At 46.0% G+C, this 15,378-nt stretch overlaps 1 protein-coding gene across 2 annotated transcripts in view; it reads left to right on the forward strand.

Moving 5' to 3' along the window:
* Positions 1-15,378, forward strand: part of ARID1A (AT-rich interaction domain 1A) — a 66,265-nt gene that overhangs the window by 38,231 nt on the left and 12,656 nt on the right. For both annotated transcript variants that reach the window (XM_088790630.1, XM_088790629.1), the window contains exons 5-10: positions 10,966-11,206; positions 11,497-11,586; positions 12,138-12,305; positions 12,966-13,278; positions 14,398-14,543; positions 14,638-14,747. In XM_088790630.1, coding sequence (XP_088646756.1) covers positions 10,966-11,206; positions 11,497-11,586; positions 12,138-12,305; positions 12,966-13,278; positions 14,398-14,543; positions 14,638-14,747 — 1,068 coding nt within the window. The remainder of the gene's footprint in view (positions 1-10,965; positions 11,207-11,496; positions 11,587-12,137; positions 12,306-12,965; positions 13,279-14,397; positions 14,544-14,637; positions 14,748-15,378) is intronic.

Below are 15,378 nucleotides of genomic sequence, written 5' to 3' on the forward strand. Positions count from 1 at the left end.
AAATGAAAACATTGGGTTCCCAGACTTCTAGTCCAGTGCTTTTCCTATTAGGACTCACTCCTATAAAGGATCACCAAAAAGGAGCTGGAAAAAAATGCCATCTTCAGAAAACAGACTTTGTCTTCCATTATTCTCTTCTCTTTGGAGAAAGGGAAGGAGGAGGTATGGAGAGCATGGGGTTGAGATTTCTGGGCAAAGGGAGTGATAGATACTATAGTTTCTGGATTTAGTGCTACTCTCCAGGAAGACGTAGGAAGCGTTTACTCTGGTAGGAAGAAACCTCAAAAACTAGAATTCCCTGACATTCTTGAGTCAATGTATGGATGAACTCAGTTGCCTGGTAACAATGGCTTTCTTCTACCCATCCTCTTCTTATGCCCTTTCTCTCCTGTTGGTGCTTTCTGCAAATCTGCCATTGTTCTTCCCTAAAACCAACCAAAATCAGAAGGCCAGCCCCCACATGTGATTGCCAAGCTATTTCTTTTCTGCCCTTGGGGACTTAGGCTATTTGAACAAGATATAAACCAAGTCCTCCTAGAAGTGTTATCCTTACAGAAACCACTAGGGCCCCTCTACACCAGAGTGAGAATTTGTTCCTCTAAACTTGGTCCAGAGGGGAGGACCTCTAGGTGTGGAACTATGTTAAGGTGCCTGATAAATCAAGTATAGAATTAGCTCTATCGTCTTTTTCTCATGTTTCTCATGTAACACTGTTTGCGGTGCTACCTGAAAGCTGTGATGAAACAGACGTGATCTAGTGCTGTCCCTTTGGGGACCAGTGTTTGATTTCCTGCTCCGTTAACTTGTGTGGCCTAAACCTAGTCCATCTTCCCCTCCTGGTGTCAGCATGGAATTGGCTGGTATTGTGACATAATCTCGGATTGCCACGAGGCAGAACTCACCTCTAAGCTGTTAGCTTGCTTCCTTCCTTCCCATGACCTTTCCCAAAGAAGCTAAGAAGTCATGTCTTGTTAAAGGTGGGAACTCAGTGAACCTGTCCCATCCCCTTCTCCCCCACCCCCCAAAGCTGTCCCTTAAGAGGCCAGCTTTGGTATAAAAGGAATATTGAATATTGTATATTGTTTACTGGGATGAGTGAAGATAATTTTCTGACATTTGGGGGAAGGTAGGAAAGAAACCAATTTCCAAATAAAAGAGATCAGTGGTCAGAGGAACTGTTATCAAAAAATCCATCCCCCCCCCCCCCCCCCGCTCATTTTCTACTTTTAGAATTTGATTATGTCTCTCCCTATGTTCAGAGTTGTTCTTTTTGGTTTTAATGGCCTTTGGGGTTGATAGCTGTCTTTTCTGGTTTAAGATTATATCCATTCCCCACCCTCAGATCTGTTTGTTCTACTCCCTCCCCAAAAATGTTTATATTTTATCTAGACCAGTAGTCCCATTGTAGAGAAGACCACTGGCAAATATGAATTTAGGGCTTTCAATACCAAACCAAGGAGACCATTCCTTTGGCTCCCTAGACCTCGCTCAGCTGTGTTCAGCACAGTGTCAATGTTGCCTTCCCCAGTTATGCACATTATTACATTCCTGCTTGCTTTCTGTTACAGTTCTGAGGGGCAGCCAGATGCGGTGGAAGCCTAAGGCAGTACCCCCTCCCTCTTACACTTCTCAGACCTGAATCTCAGCTTTCTTTTGTGTTCCTTTCCTCTCCCCTTGTTCCTGGTCCCTCCCCGCCTCAAGTGCTAGGATTCAAGCTGATGCTCATGATGGAACAAGTCCTGTGTGGTTGGCCTTCGTAACAGTGAATGCTTGACTTGGAGAAAGTAGGGAGTTCTAACTTCTTTGCCTTCTCCAGCCTTACCGTGCTCATTTCCTGCTGAGATGAGAACAGTCTTATTCCATAAATATGCACTGCTCTAACTCAGGCCCCGCTCTGACCCAGTTTCATTTTTTTTCATATTTGGAATGAAGTATCTGTTAGCTAGTGACCCTTAAAACACTGTGTACATTTTTGGCCAAGAAGTGGTTTTTGCCTTAGATGAGACATCTCTCCTGGCCCAAAAAAGAAGCCTTTGCAGGGGAGGGGTGTGTGTCAATAGGCTGATCAGGTAGGTAACATGGTATATGTGGGCCTGGTGGGGACTGTGACAAACTGCAGAGCAAGGTTTCCACTAATTAGTACCCTGTGGGGAGTTCTAGGATTTGTCTGTCTACCTATCTATCTATTTTACAAGTTGGGAACCTGGGTTTTTTTAATGTAAAATCTTTGAATTATTAGAAGGGTCTGTATAGGAGTGTTGGGCAAGGGATTAAATGTTTTCTGGGGCCTGTGGCTCTATCCCTGCAGCTTCTTGTGCCCAGATAGCTTTGGCTCCCTTGGAGCTGGTGCTTAGAATTTCTCTGGGGTGGGGGCCAGCTATGGGGAGGACCATCTATCCATCGCCAAGTCTCATTGTGTTTGGTGTTTGTTTTATTGGTTTGGGGAGGAGGGAGTGCAGGGGAGATGTGGAACAGAAGCACTCAATGTGATTAAACCTCTAGCAGAGCAGATCTGTGGGAGCAGAATATCGACCCCGGGAAAATCAATGGCTGCTGCAGTGGCCAAGCTGCTGTTTGCAGGGGCTCCCACCGCAGGAATGCAGGCAGCACAAGTCTTTCTTCTTCCCCTTTTACACCTCAGCAACACCCTCAGCCTCTGCCCAAAGGGTCAGACCCACCTAAAGATTTTGCTGGGGTGGATTAGAACAGCAGGTTCTTGCATTTTTGGAATGAGATGGAAATTGCTCCAGTGACACAGAGCCCTGCTTCCTGACAGCCTCCTTTCCAGACATTCCTCCTCTGCACTGCAGTTCTATCAAGAGCTCTTACCCAAGTGGCACAGGCCCACTCGGGGCTGCACTTTTGACAGCAGAGTCAATTCCCTTGATACCAGCACCCCAGAGTCGCTCCCTCGATGTGGAGGTCTAGAGTTCAGGTGCAGGGTTGGGTGGGGGAATGAGATTAAAGGAAAGAGAGGACTGATAGAGATTGGGTCTACAGAATATGCTTTTGAGTAGATTATTGGTTGAGCAACATTTATTAACATATTTTGTCTTTTGGGTACCTGATTAATAACATACCGTGTTTCCCTGAAGATAAGACCTAACCAGACGATCAGCTCTAATGCATTTTTTGGAGCAAAAATTCATATAAGACCTGGTCTTATATAATATAATAGAATAGAATACCAGGTCTTAACATTAATTTTTGTGCCAAAAGACGCATTAGAGCTGATGGTTCGGCTAGGTCTTATTTTCGGGGAAACAGGGTAGGAGAATATAGCTGGTCCTGCTCTAGTCCCACAGATGAGTAGGGAAAAGACCATCAGTCCTGTAAGTAACACTGGGTCTAGACGAGCCTTGGGACTCTGGGCCGGGCCTGTGGGGTGAAAGGCAAGGGAAGTTGTCCTATGACTATGGAGGCTCCCTCCCACCCCCCCAAGCTGTTCTCGTCTTTGAAGTTTCCAAGGCAAAAAAAGATTTTTGTCTGTAGTTGCTGCACCTAAAGTGCGACTTCAAACAGTTGGTCTTCCCACCCAGTCTCCTGTTTGGTGGCTGGGCAATGGTTCACCCTGCTGTGTTAGAGGGGAGCTCCGTTGCCTGTTACGCCATTGTTGGCGCATGACTGTGGGCAGGGGATTAAAGCTTGCTTGGCTTTTGCCCCCAGAAAGGAGCTTTCCCATTTTGTAGTCTGGGGAATGGGGCCCCTAAACAAGGCCTGATTATCGTGCAGTTTGGAAGGGTGGTTGCAGGGCTGGGTAAAGAAGAAAGTGTGAGTATGAAATTGCCTGAGATGAGGCCACCTAGAGTCCGAGGCGTTTTCACTTCTCTGGGCCACACCCTTGTGCTTGGTAGTAGGATTAGAGCACATTCAATATGAAAACCAGTGAATACCAGATACCTACCTACCTTCTTGGGACTTAATTTCTTCCTTGTCTCCCTAGATTCTAAGTCACTCTCTCTTCCCTGCTCCCCCTTGTAAATTAAGTGCCCTTCTAAGGATCCAGAGGTAAGAAAAATTGCTATACCCTTTAGTGTACAAAAAGTAGGTTTAAATTGAGAGTGAAGGTGAAAGGGCTGATTTGAAGTAAACCATGAAAGAAGGATTAGAGAGCCAGAGTGGTTTATAGGAAGAGTGCCTAAGAAAGGGGAGCACATAGCATCATAGACTTATAGAGTTGGATTATCTAGTTTAAGTCTTTGCTTCTATGGAGGAGCTAAGTGAGGCCTAGTGAGGTTAGCTTAAGAGTCAGGTAGCTAATCACCCAGCATGTCCAGAGATGGGTTATTGCCTGACCTTGTTTGGAGCATGGAGCCTACCTAGCTGTTGATAGTCAAGTTTCCACCTTATGGTGGAAAGAGTGCAGGCTTTGGAGTCAGGAATATGAGTCTGAACCCTGGTTCTTCTGTTTAATAGCTCTCTGCCCTTGGGCAAGTCATTTAACTTCTGAGCTTCTGCTTCTTTATTAAAATGGGGTCGATACCTACACATCAGAAGACAATTGTGAGAACTAAATGTGAGTCAACCACATACCGTAAGGTTGAACACATGATAGTCACATATTTGTGTCAGTTCTGCTTCCCTTCAAGAGGGAGACACAAAGGGACTTGCTTTATTTGTCTTTTCAATGTCCTTTGAATTTGGAGATTTGGTCTCCCAGAGGTTTATTTATGAATTTCAACGTGTATATATAGGGAATTTTCTCTTGGAGGTGGGCCCCCAAAAAACGTTCTGAAGTCGGGAAGAGTCTGACCCTTCTCTAGTGTGCATTCCTCACCAGGCAGCCAGAAGAAAGTACCAGGAAGAAATGCTCCATTATCCCCAGAAGAATAGCCTATTGTAGAAAAAGAGAAAAGGGAGTTTGGTGAGGGGTTTTTGGAAACTTGGGGCGGGGAGTTAGGAAATAGAGCAGTTTGTGCTATTCTAAACAGTGAGTGTAGTTCAGGCGGGAGATGGCGCTTGATCCTACACTAAAAGGATGGTGTCTTTTCTTTCCCCTTCCTTACCACTTGCTTAACCTCTGGCTTGGAAGTACCCCAGTAGCAGGAGGCAGCCTGTTCTGTGTGTTGATTCGTTCTTGGCATTTCAGCCAACACTGTTAGTCTGCTCTCTAGGCAGGGGTGGCAGTTAATCTGTTGAGCTGAGGTCACTCATTGGAAGAACAGTGTCGTATTTCCATACGCTGGAGCCCCTACCAGTCTGGGTGGGTCAGATCGCCCTTCCATGTAGCAAAGACAGGAGAAAAAAGAGAATCTAAGACTGAAACTTTATTGCACTGAATATTTTTAGAAGTGTTTGATAGAGGTAGCCTTTTCTCCATCAGACCCTTGACAAGTAGTTACTTAAAGAAGGGTTTATGGAAAAACCAGGTCTCCCCAAAACGTATGTGCCTTAAGTAGTTCCTATGTAATTAAGTTTGTCTTACTCCTTTTTCCTTGAAGTTTGTCAAAGCTGTTGCCTCCTTTCCTACCTTCTGCCTTTCTCCATGGGTTAGGCCCCCAGCCTGCTCTGTGTTCTCCAGGATTTCCTCCCATTCTCCAGCACGGGAGCAGCCTCCTGCCGCAACCGTGGATCTGTTAGACGAGGAAAATAACTTGACAAATTGCTAGTGCAGATTTGGTCATTTCAGGCTGTGCATTTGGACTTTTTTCATTCAAGGATCGTCATTTAAGTGAGTGTGGCTGAGTTGCCAGGTTCTCACCACACAGACACACACAAACGTACTACGAGCATGTGTGTAGGATTTACCTGGCTCTCTTGGTGGGTGGTTTCCCTGCCAGTAGTCAGCGCAACTTGGCAAAAACTCTTCACAACTAAAAGAATACGAGAACTCCATCTGGGGGTTAACAAAAGCTCCATTTCTCAAGGATTCAGCCAAATTTATGAGAAAAGCCTGGATCTGAGCATTGCTGTGAGCCTGTTCTTTAGATTTTCCTGTTGATGTTATTTAATCTGCTCTGCAAAATGAACTGATGTCATCCTCATGAGCGTCTGTTGGTAGATCATTTAAACCCCTCTCATCTAACCCTGATCCTGGTATCTTCCTGCTTGAAAATGTACTTCATCCGACATCCAATTCATGTTAGAACTTGCAGCCCTTCCTGTAAGAGCACTAGCTACCCCCCTCCCCCAATACACACACCCCCCCAGTGAGGTATGGACTGTGTGATTTCAGGCATGGTTTTGTTGTGGTGTGAAGAGAGGGTGTTAGCTGCTGAGTTCTGTTTGTCAGCAGAGCCTGACAGACCCATGCTGGCACTCGCTGGAACTGGGCAACCAATCACAGCTGGAACGGTTATCGTCATGGAGTCCCTATGGGCTTCCTCTATCAGGTCACATCCCAAAATAACATTGGGCAGTATTTCAAGTGAAGAAACGAAGGCTTTCGGGGCTGTAGCCAGCCTGGAGTGTGAGATTCTGTGTGAAATAGTTGGACCTGCTCCAGCGCTTTTGATCTGCATGGTAGATGAGCAATAAAATGCATAAAACACGTTGGAAACACGTGAGAAAATTCTGCCTGGCCCTGCTGCTTCCTTGGAACTGGCAGGGCACTGAGTGGGCTGATCCTCACCTCCCGTCTCTCAGCAGGATTATGCTTGAAAGAGCAAACTCAGGAAAAGAGATCTTTGCACTTAGGGGACAGTGCGATAATTCTTTCAGCGGTCCTTCTACTTTAACGTACCTGTTAGGTAGGTCCTTTCGGGAGAATTGAGAACCTGAGCCCTGAAATACTAAAGGCAGCCACCCCCCCCCACCCCCCAGGGAGAATTGGGTCTGGGATTGATTGAACTTTGTCTGTGGTAAGTATGTTGTGGAAAGCCAAACTTGTTAGGCACATTGAGGTCTGACTCAACAGCCAGACATCCGGCTTTTTGTGGAACAAAAGACCTGAAAAACTGGCTTTTTGTAGGGTAGAAAGCAGAGGTGTGTCCTGTGCAATAAAAGGACATGGAGTTCAGAGCAGTATCTGTTCGTGTAGATGGGGCGGGGGCGGGGGGTGGCTTCTTTTGGAGTCTTATGCCCTTATACCTCCCTCCCATTTCCCAGTAAAAACATTTACTTTTGATTAGCCACCGGGGCTGAAGGATACGTCTTACATCTTAGGCTGCTTCTGTGTTGTAGTATCTCTCACTCAGGGTATTGCTGCTGGCATTGCATATTTCATATGACCCTGACCATCTAGTGCCAGTGGAATTTCGTGCATGTGTCCCAGGGGTGTGTCACAAACACAAATTTGTCCAGTCTCTCATTGTATAAATGAGGAAACCAAAGCCGAGCTTGTTGACAGCTTGCCCAAGGTCACAACTGATAAGTACCAAGAGCTAGCTGGGCCTTGATCTCCTAACTCAGGGGTGTGTGGTGTTTTTTCCTCAGCCTGTATATTATCACAGCATACTAGAGAGACAAAGAACATAGCCCCTGGGTTTCAGCAGACCTGGGTTCAAAATCTAGTTCTGCCACGTACTTGCTGGAGGACTTGGGCATGTAACCCAGTCTCTGACCATCAGCTTACTCACCTTCAACATGTTAGTGATGGAAGTGCCTCCTGCTAAGAATTGTAGAAAATTAAGTAACTGCATACAGTGCCTGGAACATTGTAGATGCTCGAATGGTAGTTACTGTTACTGTAAATGATCTGTCCGTTCCTATGCTAACATTCTGGTTCTTAAATTTTATTATTATTATTTATTATTTTTTTTAATCAACTACCCCCATACTGACCAGTTGCTGATGAAAATGACAGTTTGAGAGATTGGCTTGAAACCTACCAAATCAGAGTGATAAGAAGATTAATGCTGCTTCCTTCCCCACTGTTACTCTGTGCCTAGGCATACCAGCTCACGTGGGACTGCTGTTGACAGTGGTTTATTTAGCACTTTTTTTCCAAGGAGGTCAGGGCACTTGACCAAAACTGACAGCTCTCCTCAGAGTGCTTCTGTGAAGGAAGCCACTACCTTGTCACCACAGATGCCTCCAGGCTCCTGCGAGTCCAGCCCCAGGGGCTGCCAGTGTTTTCTTCAGGCTCCTGGGATCCCTCCGTTGGACTAGGACATTCCCTTGTGGATCTGTGGAGAGCCTGGTTTTTAACCCTGTGGCATCTGCAGCCCCGGCCCCTACCCTACAGCAATGGTGGGTGGGTTGTTGGGTTTTTTCTTTTTTTTTTCTCTTTTTCCCTCCTCAGTTTCTCACAAGGTCTCCAAGAATATACACCAAATTAAACGGGTTCCTCTCTTGAAGGCAGCAAAAAGAGAGCAAAGGGGGACTTGGGCTTTACCTATACCATTTGAACTATTTTTACCATGAGAATGTTCCTGTTTTACTTGTTTAATTAAAGACAAATGTTCAAGACACTTAAGTTTTCAAAGCCATTTGACTAGAACCAAGTTCTTGTCTTATGGATGGAACTTTGATTCCTATGCTGATTTCTTTTTCTTTCTTTTTTTAAAGATTTTTTATTGGGGAAGGGGAACAGGACTTTATTGGGGAATAGTGTGTATTTCCAGGACTTTTTTCCAAGTCAAGTTATTTACCCTTTCAGTCTTAGTTGTGGAGGGCGCAGCGCAGCTCAGCTCCAGGTCCAGTTGCCATTGCTAGTTTCAGGGGGCACAGCCCACCATCCCTTGCGGGAGTTGAACCAGCAATCTTGTGGTTGAGAGGGCGCTCCAACCAGCTGAGCCATCTGGGAGGCAGGTGCAGTGTTCAATCTTAGTTGCAGGGGGCACTGCCCACCATCCCTTACGGGACTCGAGGAATTGAACTGGAAACCTTGTGGCTGAGAGCCCACTGGCCCATGTGGGAATCGAACCGGCAACCTTCGGAGTTAGGAGCATAGAGCTCCAACTGCCTGAGCCGCCACCGGGCTGGCCCCTATGTTGATTTCTTTTTCATGTAAACACGTAGCTTTTATTACCAGACGCTGGTGGTTTGATAAGGAATGGAGACTAGGAAGGAATGCTGAGGGAACCTACTGGTCCCTAAAACAGAGCATTGAGCTCTGGTTTCTGTTACAGACCAGAGCTTAACAAGTGGCTTTTGAGGCCCTTTCTGGCATACAAGGTTGGCTCCTCTTGTCCTCTTGCTGCTTCTTTGGAGTTTACTCTCCTTGGCCCAGAGGCCGGGTGTCCCTAGTATAGCTAAGTCCTCAATATGCGGATGGAAGCCTCCTCTCTTGGGATGAACCCAGGGCTTTTTATAGCCCCAGGTGCTTTAGTTTTTTGAGAGGGAAGAGGCCCTTTGGTGTTACCTAGAGAAGGCCTTCTTGAGTTCCCTTCCACACTGGGACTAGTTCTGAAGGCATTCTTACAGCTTACTGTGGTGTACTGTGTCTGCTTATAGGAAAGCTGATGTCTTAGCTGACACTGAGAGCTAGACACAGACACAGGTGCACACCTGCCTCTCTGCTTTGCCTTCGGGGCAAGTTTTGTTCCCATACAACTCAGCAGAAATGCTCCCAGCCCAGTGAAGTAACCAGCTGGTTTGCAGAAGTTCCAACCAACCCGGATACTTGGGGGAGAGCCTAAAAGTGCCCTCTGACCTCTGTTATTGTCAGACTCCAGGGTCACAGTCATCTTGATATTTCCTTGAGAGCTTGTTTGGAGGTTCTAGCAAGGGAGTGCAGCTACTCGTATATCCTTGACCAAAGAACGATCGTCTCCTGTATTGGGGAAGGTCGTCCTCTTTGACCGAGCGCGCAGCTTCGGGAGGGATGCACATGGAGCGGTGAGGGAGGAAGGGGACACCTGCCTCGCCCGCCAGATCAGCCGAATCAACCCTGGCGATCAACGGGGTGACAGATGTCGCAGCCAGATCACTCTCACATCCAAACTGGTATTTCCACCGTGAGCTTGTTGTAGGAATAGGAATAGACTCAAATCAGCCATTTTGGATCTCCTTCCTCTTCAGATATGTCTCTTCAAGACAACTCTTCTTAGCCATTCTAGTATAAGTGTTTTCCCAGACCTGAGCCCATACCCAAAGCTCTCATCCTTTCTTTAGGGTACAGTTTGTACCCAGTCTGAAATTAATGTGTGGTGCTGAGCCAGTAGTATTGCTAGAGAATGTACAGAGGCAAGGGGTGGGATTGGGGGTGCATTTCCTGGGGTAAATAGTTTTCACATTGAGCTCCTGGTGCTAATCTTGGACTTGACCACCCCAGAGTGAACACTTTACTGATTATTTCAAGTCAAGCAAAGCCCCCAAATAAATTTCAAATTGTCATTGAAAAACTTACAACTAGGGATAAAACTGGTTTGTTCATTTAGTAAACATTTGTTCATCCCTGCTGGGGGCCAGGAATCCCTTCTTGGCAGTTAGGAATTATCTTTCCTGTGCAATATGTGCCTTTCCCATCTTCTACCCCTTATAATTTAAAATATGGTAACTTGGAGTGAGTGAGTCCTTGGTAAATGTAGTTATAATCATCTGATGGAGAGGATCTGTGATTGTTGCCCAAACTTGCTAACATACTCCTGTGGCCCCTTGGTACTATCCTGGCGGTGTTTTGTAAAGCTTCTGCGCTGGAAAAGAACTGAAGGCTCACTGAAATGCTGCTCTCTGACGACTGGAAATTGGGGCTGGGAAAGAAGATAAAAGTGTTAAATCTGCTTCTGGTGGATAGACCAGAGGTCAGCAAACTACAGATTGTGGGCCAGTTGTTTTTATAAAGAATCAAATGGGTGTGGCTGTGTTCCAATAAAACTTTATTATCTGTGACTGCTTTTGCACTACAACAGCGGAGTTGAGTAGTTGTGATAAAGACTATATGGCTCACAGAGTCTAAAATATTTTCTGTGTGGCCCTCAATGGAGAGTTTGCCCCATGTGAGCTATAGTATCCTGACTATATAATGTGTGCGGAGTGTTTGCTCTTGGTTGTTTAAGGAAAGTGTTAATCATGTAGTAGGATTGTTGAAAGAAGAGTTTGCCTGATGTTGCTAATCTGTGTCCTTGTGTGTGTGTGTTTCAGGATCTGTCTGGTTCAATAGACGATCTCCCCATGGGAACAGAAGGAGCTCTGAGCCCTGGAGTGAGCACATCAGGGATTTCCAGCAGCCAAGGAGAGCAGAGTAATCCAGCTCAGTCTCCTTTCTCTCCTCATACCTCCCCTCACCTGCCTGGCATCCGAGGCCCCTCCCCGTCCCCTGTTGGCTCTCCTGCCAGTGTTGCTCAGTCTCGCTCAGGACCACTCTCGCCTGCTGCAGTGCCAGGTACCCTCAAGTGCTGGGTTTAGGGGAGGGGGCAAGGGGACTGGTACCCAACAATAGCAGGGAGCCCCAGCCTTACCCTGGCAGAGAGAACATCTCTGGTTCATGTCTACAAAGTTTTCCTTCAGCATTTGAAGTAGGGTGATGGGAGCCCCTTGGTTGGGATCTCTGTGTACGTGATACTGGGAGGTGCTTGGCCTTCCCAGGAGCCATTTCCAGCACTGAATTGACCTCCTAGCTAGAATTGCCAGGCTTAGCCATGATTGGCTTACTGCTTTCTCTGTCTGGAGCAGGCAACCAGATGCCACCTCGGCCACCCAGTGGCCAGTCGGACAGCATCATGCATCCTTCCATGAACCAATCAAGCATTGCCCAAGATCGAGGTAAGAACCCGGGCTTTGGGGGGGGAGGGGGGGTAGAAGGCTAAGGCTGACCCTTGACTATCCTGTGCAATTGCTTTTGGAGAACTGTATGACCATGAAACTTAGGACAGTCCCAGCAATAATTGTGAGGTTAAGAGTGGACCTGGCCATGTTGTGACTCCATAACTGTGTTTCCTCCATAGTCATTCTGTCTCGGTGTTTGTGTTTTGATGGATTCCTCCCTACATGCATTGTGCCTGATTTGGTCAGCCAATGCTAAAATTCAGCATCGAATCTTTACTCTTAAATCCTGCACCTTTTCTTGTTGTTTTTTTGTCATTGCTATTTGTCGATTCAAACCCGCATTTAGTAGAAACAGTTGGCATGATCTGGTTAATGGCTGTGTCACTTAGGAGGGTACCTAAAATGGCACACGATTATATAGCAAATAAGATGGAGACTTCATATAATTAGTTGCTAAAGAAATGTAGATGGTGAAGTCCCAGGATAGGGCAGAGCATTTGTTCCCATTGTACTGAGGTAATAACTATATGGCCACTACCCACAAATAGGTTACATGCAGAGGAACCCCCAGATGCCCCAGTACAGTTCCCCCCAGCCCGGCTCGGCCTTATCTCCGCGTCAGCCTTCTGGAGGACAGATGCACACGGGCATGGGCGCCTACCAGCAGAACTCCATGGGGAGCTATGGTCCCCAGGGCAGTCAGTATGGCCCACAGGGTGAGTATATACCCACTTAGGAGCGCAGAGAGGTGAGACGAAACAAGTTCCTTGTCTCATGTGCTGCTGTTCTTTGCCTTAAATCCACCAAAGCCAGGCCCCAAAATAGAGCAGGACTGTCACCCTGGGAAAATCCTGGAATATCCCGGAGCCTCTGTTTCATCTGTAAAATGGGGAAAAGTGTTTAGCTCAAAACTGAGCGCAGACATTTAGTAAATGATAATTATTGGTTATTATACTATTGGTTTTTTAGTAAATTAGTCCTAATAGAATGGATCTTTGTTCCAAATTAGCCCTAGATGGACTAAGCTCAATGTCTTGCACAGAGCATGGGAGCGAAGGCAAGACGACTATGTAGAAAGAATTCTGGGAGTTTGAAGAGCCTGAATAGTAGCAAAGCCAGCCTTGCCTGTGCTGTGCTGTCTTTAAGATAACGGGACAACTGGAGCGCTGCCTTGATACGCTTCTGGCCTCCCCCTAACTTTTTTCTTTTTTTAATGGGGTTAAAGGCTACCATGAAGTTGGTCTCTTTCCAGACCAAATATTGAATGATTGCCATTGTTTATCATCTTTGGAGTTTTAGGGTTTGAGCAATATTAGTGAGTTGCTAATGAGTCACTAACCAAGTCTCTGCATCTTCTCTCCTTCTTCCTCTCCCAGGAGGCTATCCCAGGCAGCCAAACTATAATGCCTTGCCCAATGCTAACTACCCCAGTGCAGGCATGGCTGGAAGCATGAACCCTATGGGTGCTGGAGGTCAGATGCACGGGCAGCCTGGCATCCCACCTTATGGCACACTCCCTCCAGGGAGAATGAGTCACGCCTCCATGGGCAACAGGCCTTATGGCCCTAACATGGCCAATATGCCACCTCAGATTGGGTCAGGGATGTGTCCCCCACCAGGGGGCATGAACCGGAAAACTCAAGAAACTGCTGTCGCCATGCATGTTGCTGCCAACTCTATCCAAAACAGGTAAGGCCTGGGAAGTGAAGAGCGTGTCCGTACAAGGAAATAAATTGTAGAATCATTCAATACTTCCTGACCTAAACCATGTCATGTTGGTAAATACGCATTTTATTGAGAGTTCTTTAGAAAATTAGGTTTCCTTACAGTGAAAAACACAACAAAAGTGCTGATTCTTAAGCATCTTAGATTGGTATCAAATTTCACATGACCAGATACCATATATAAAGAACTTTATAAAGCACAGATTGTTTTGATTAGCAAAATAAGTCTTCAGATTTTCTTCATTTCTTCTGTCAATCTGGTGTCTTGGTTTCCAAAAGGAATTTTAATGATACACGTGACTTGGATCTGTGGTGTGAGAAATATAGGAGGTAGGGTTGTGTTTACCATTTCTGCTGTTCTATGTGACCCTGTGCATTTGACTCTGGTGCTGAAGTACAGAAGGCTCATGTGATTTGCTTTAATGACTTAAAAATTCATCTCTTCTTTCTTGGCTACAGACTTCAGTGAATATGACTCCTCTGTTTTTTAAGGCTCTATCCATGTACTCCATTGTTGGTGCCTACAGTTCTTAAAGTGACTCCTGTCTTACTGGGTTGTAGATGAACCAAGGTAGAATAGGGTGATTGACTTTAAAGAGGTGGGCTTGGCTAGTACTTCAGAATGATGCAAGCACTAAGTTTGTGGTGGGCCTATAGAGAAAAACATGCAAAGCCCCTCCAGGTGCTTTGCTATTGAGGGCTCCAGTTGGCTTGGGGTTTGATAGGACAAAGTGGTAAAATTGAGCATTTTATCTAGGCCTTCTATCATAGAGAGGACCCTTAAATGGAAACACGCTTGACTTTACACGTGCCTTAGAGGGAGACAGTATTTAAGAGACATGATAGGGCTTCATTCTTCAAGCAGTGTTTCCTTTAAAATTGAGCTATGGTTTCCCGTTTGGAGCTTGGACCCTGTTAAAACCTTCATGGGAGGTAAAAGATAAGAATGTTGCAGTCAAAGGTAGTGCATGATGGTGGGTTTTCCTTGTGAGGCTAACTAGGCTCACACAGCCGTTCAGCTCAAGTCCAAACCAGAAAGCTCGGTGTCTCTAGCTCTTGTCTCTCTTTCCATCTTCTTTCTCAGGCCACCGGGTTACCCCAATATGAATCAAGGGGGTATAATGGGAACTGGACCTCCATATGGACAAGGGATTAATAGCATGGCTGGCATGATCAACCCTCAGGGACCCCCATATCCCATGGGTGGAACCATGGCCAACAATTCAGCAGGTGAGTCCTAGTCGTTACGCACCCAGGGATTTCTTCCAGAGTGAGCTTCATGTCACAAATCTATTAAACTTGAGAATTTTTTCCTCTTTTATAGGGATGGCAGCCAGCCCAGAGATGATGGGCCTTGGGGATGTCAAGTTAACTCCAGCTACCAAAATGAACAACAAGGCTGATGGGACACCCAAGACAGAATCCAAATCCAAAGTAATGATTTATATCTTGACTCCTCTCAACTTTCTGTCCCATCCTTTCCAGTGATAGAAAGGAAAAAGAAAAGAGGGTAACTAGACTCTAGCCCTTTGTGGCACCAACTAGATCATCTCAGAAAAAGCTGTTGTTACCTCTTCTTATCTTGAAGGGTTCCAGGATTAGAGTTCATTGAATTAGGTTTGAGTTAGCCTAAGGAGTCCTCATGTAAATAACATAATGTTCTCACAGCTGTGTGTTATGGAGGAAATGCCAGACCTGCAGTATAGAATTCTCTATGAATCTGTGCCCCCTGTCTTCGTGCATCGATAGATGGTATGTGCCATGGGCATCCAGTTGCTTTTCACTTCCTGGACCTTACTCAGAGCAGCAGGAATGGTTGGTGTCCTACGTTCTTTAAAGGGGGAGATGAGGCAGGTGGGGTTTGGGTCCCTGGCCTACCTGTAGGTTGGTCCTTCTGAGTATGCTGTCCATTGGGCTGTGTGGTAATCTGGGAATTTGAGCATTTGAGTCATTTGAAACATTTCTACCCTTTTTCATACCTCATTTTCCCTATCTTATAAAGTAGGGGAGGTAAAAAATCATAGCTGCCACCTCCTATGGTCCTTTAGCTCTAAAACCCTTTTAG

Source organism: Rhinolophus sinicus, chromosome 14 (genome assembly GCF_057876585.1).
Source record: "Rhinolophus sinicus isolate RSI-liver-muscle chromosome 14, RSI-T2T, whole genome shotgun sequence".
Lineage (NCBI taxonomy): Eukaryota > Metazoa > Chordata > Mammalia > Chiroptera > Rhinolophidae > Rhinolophus > Rhinolophus sinicus.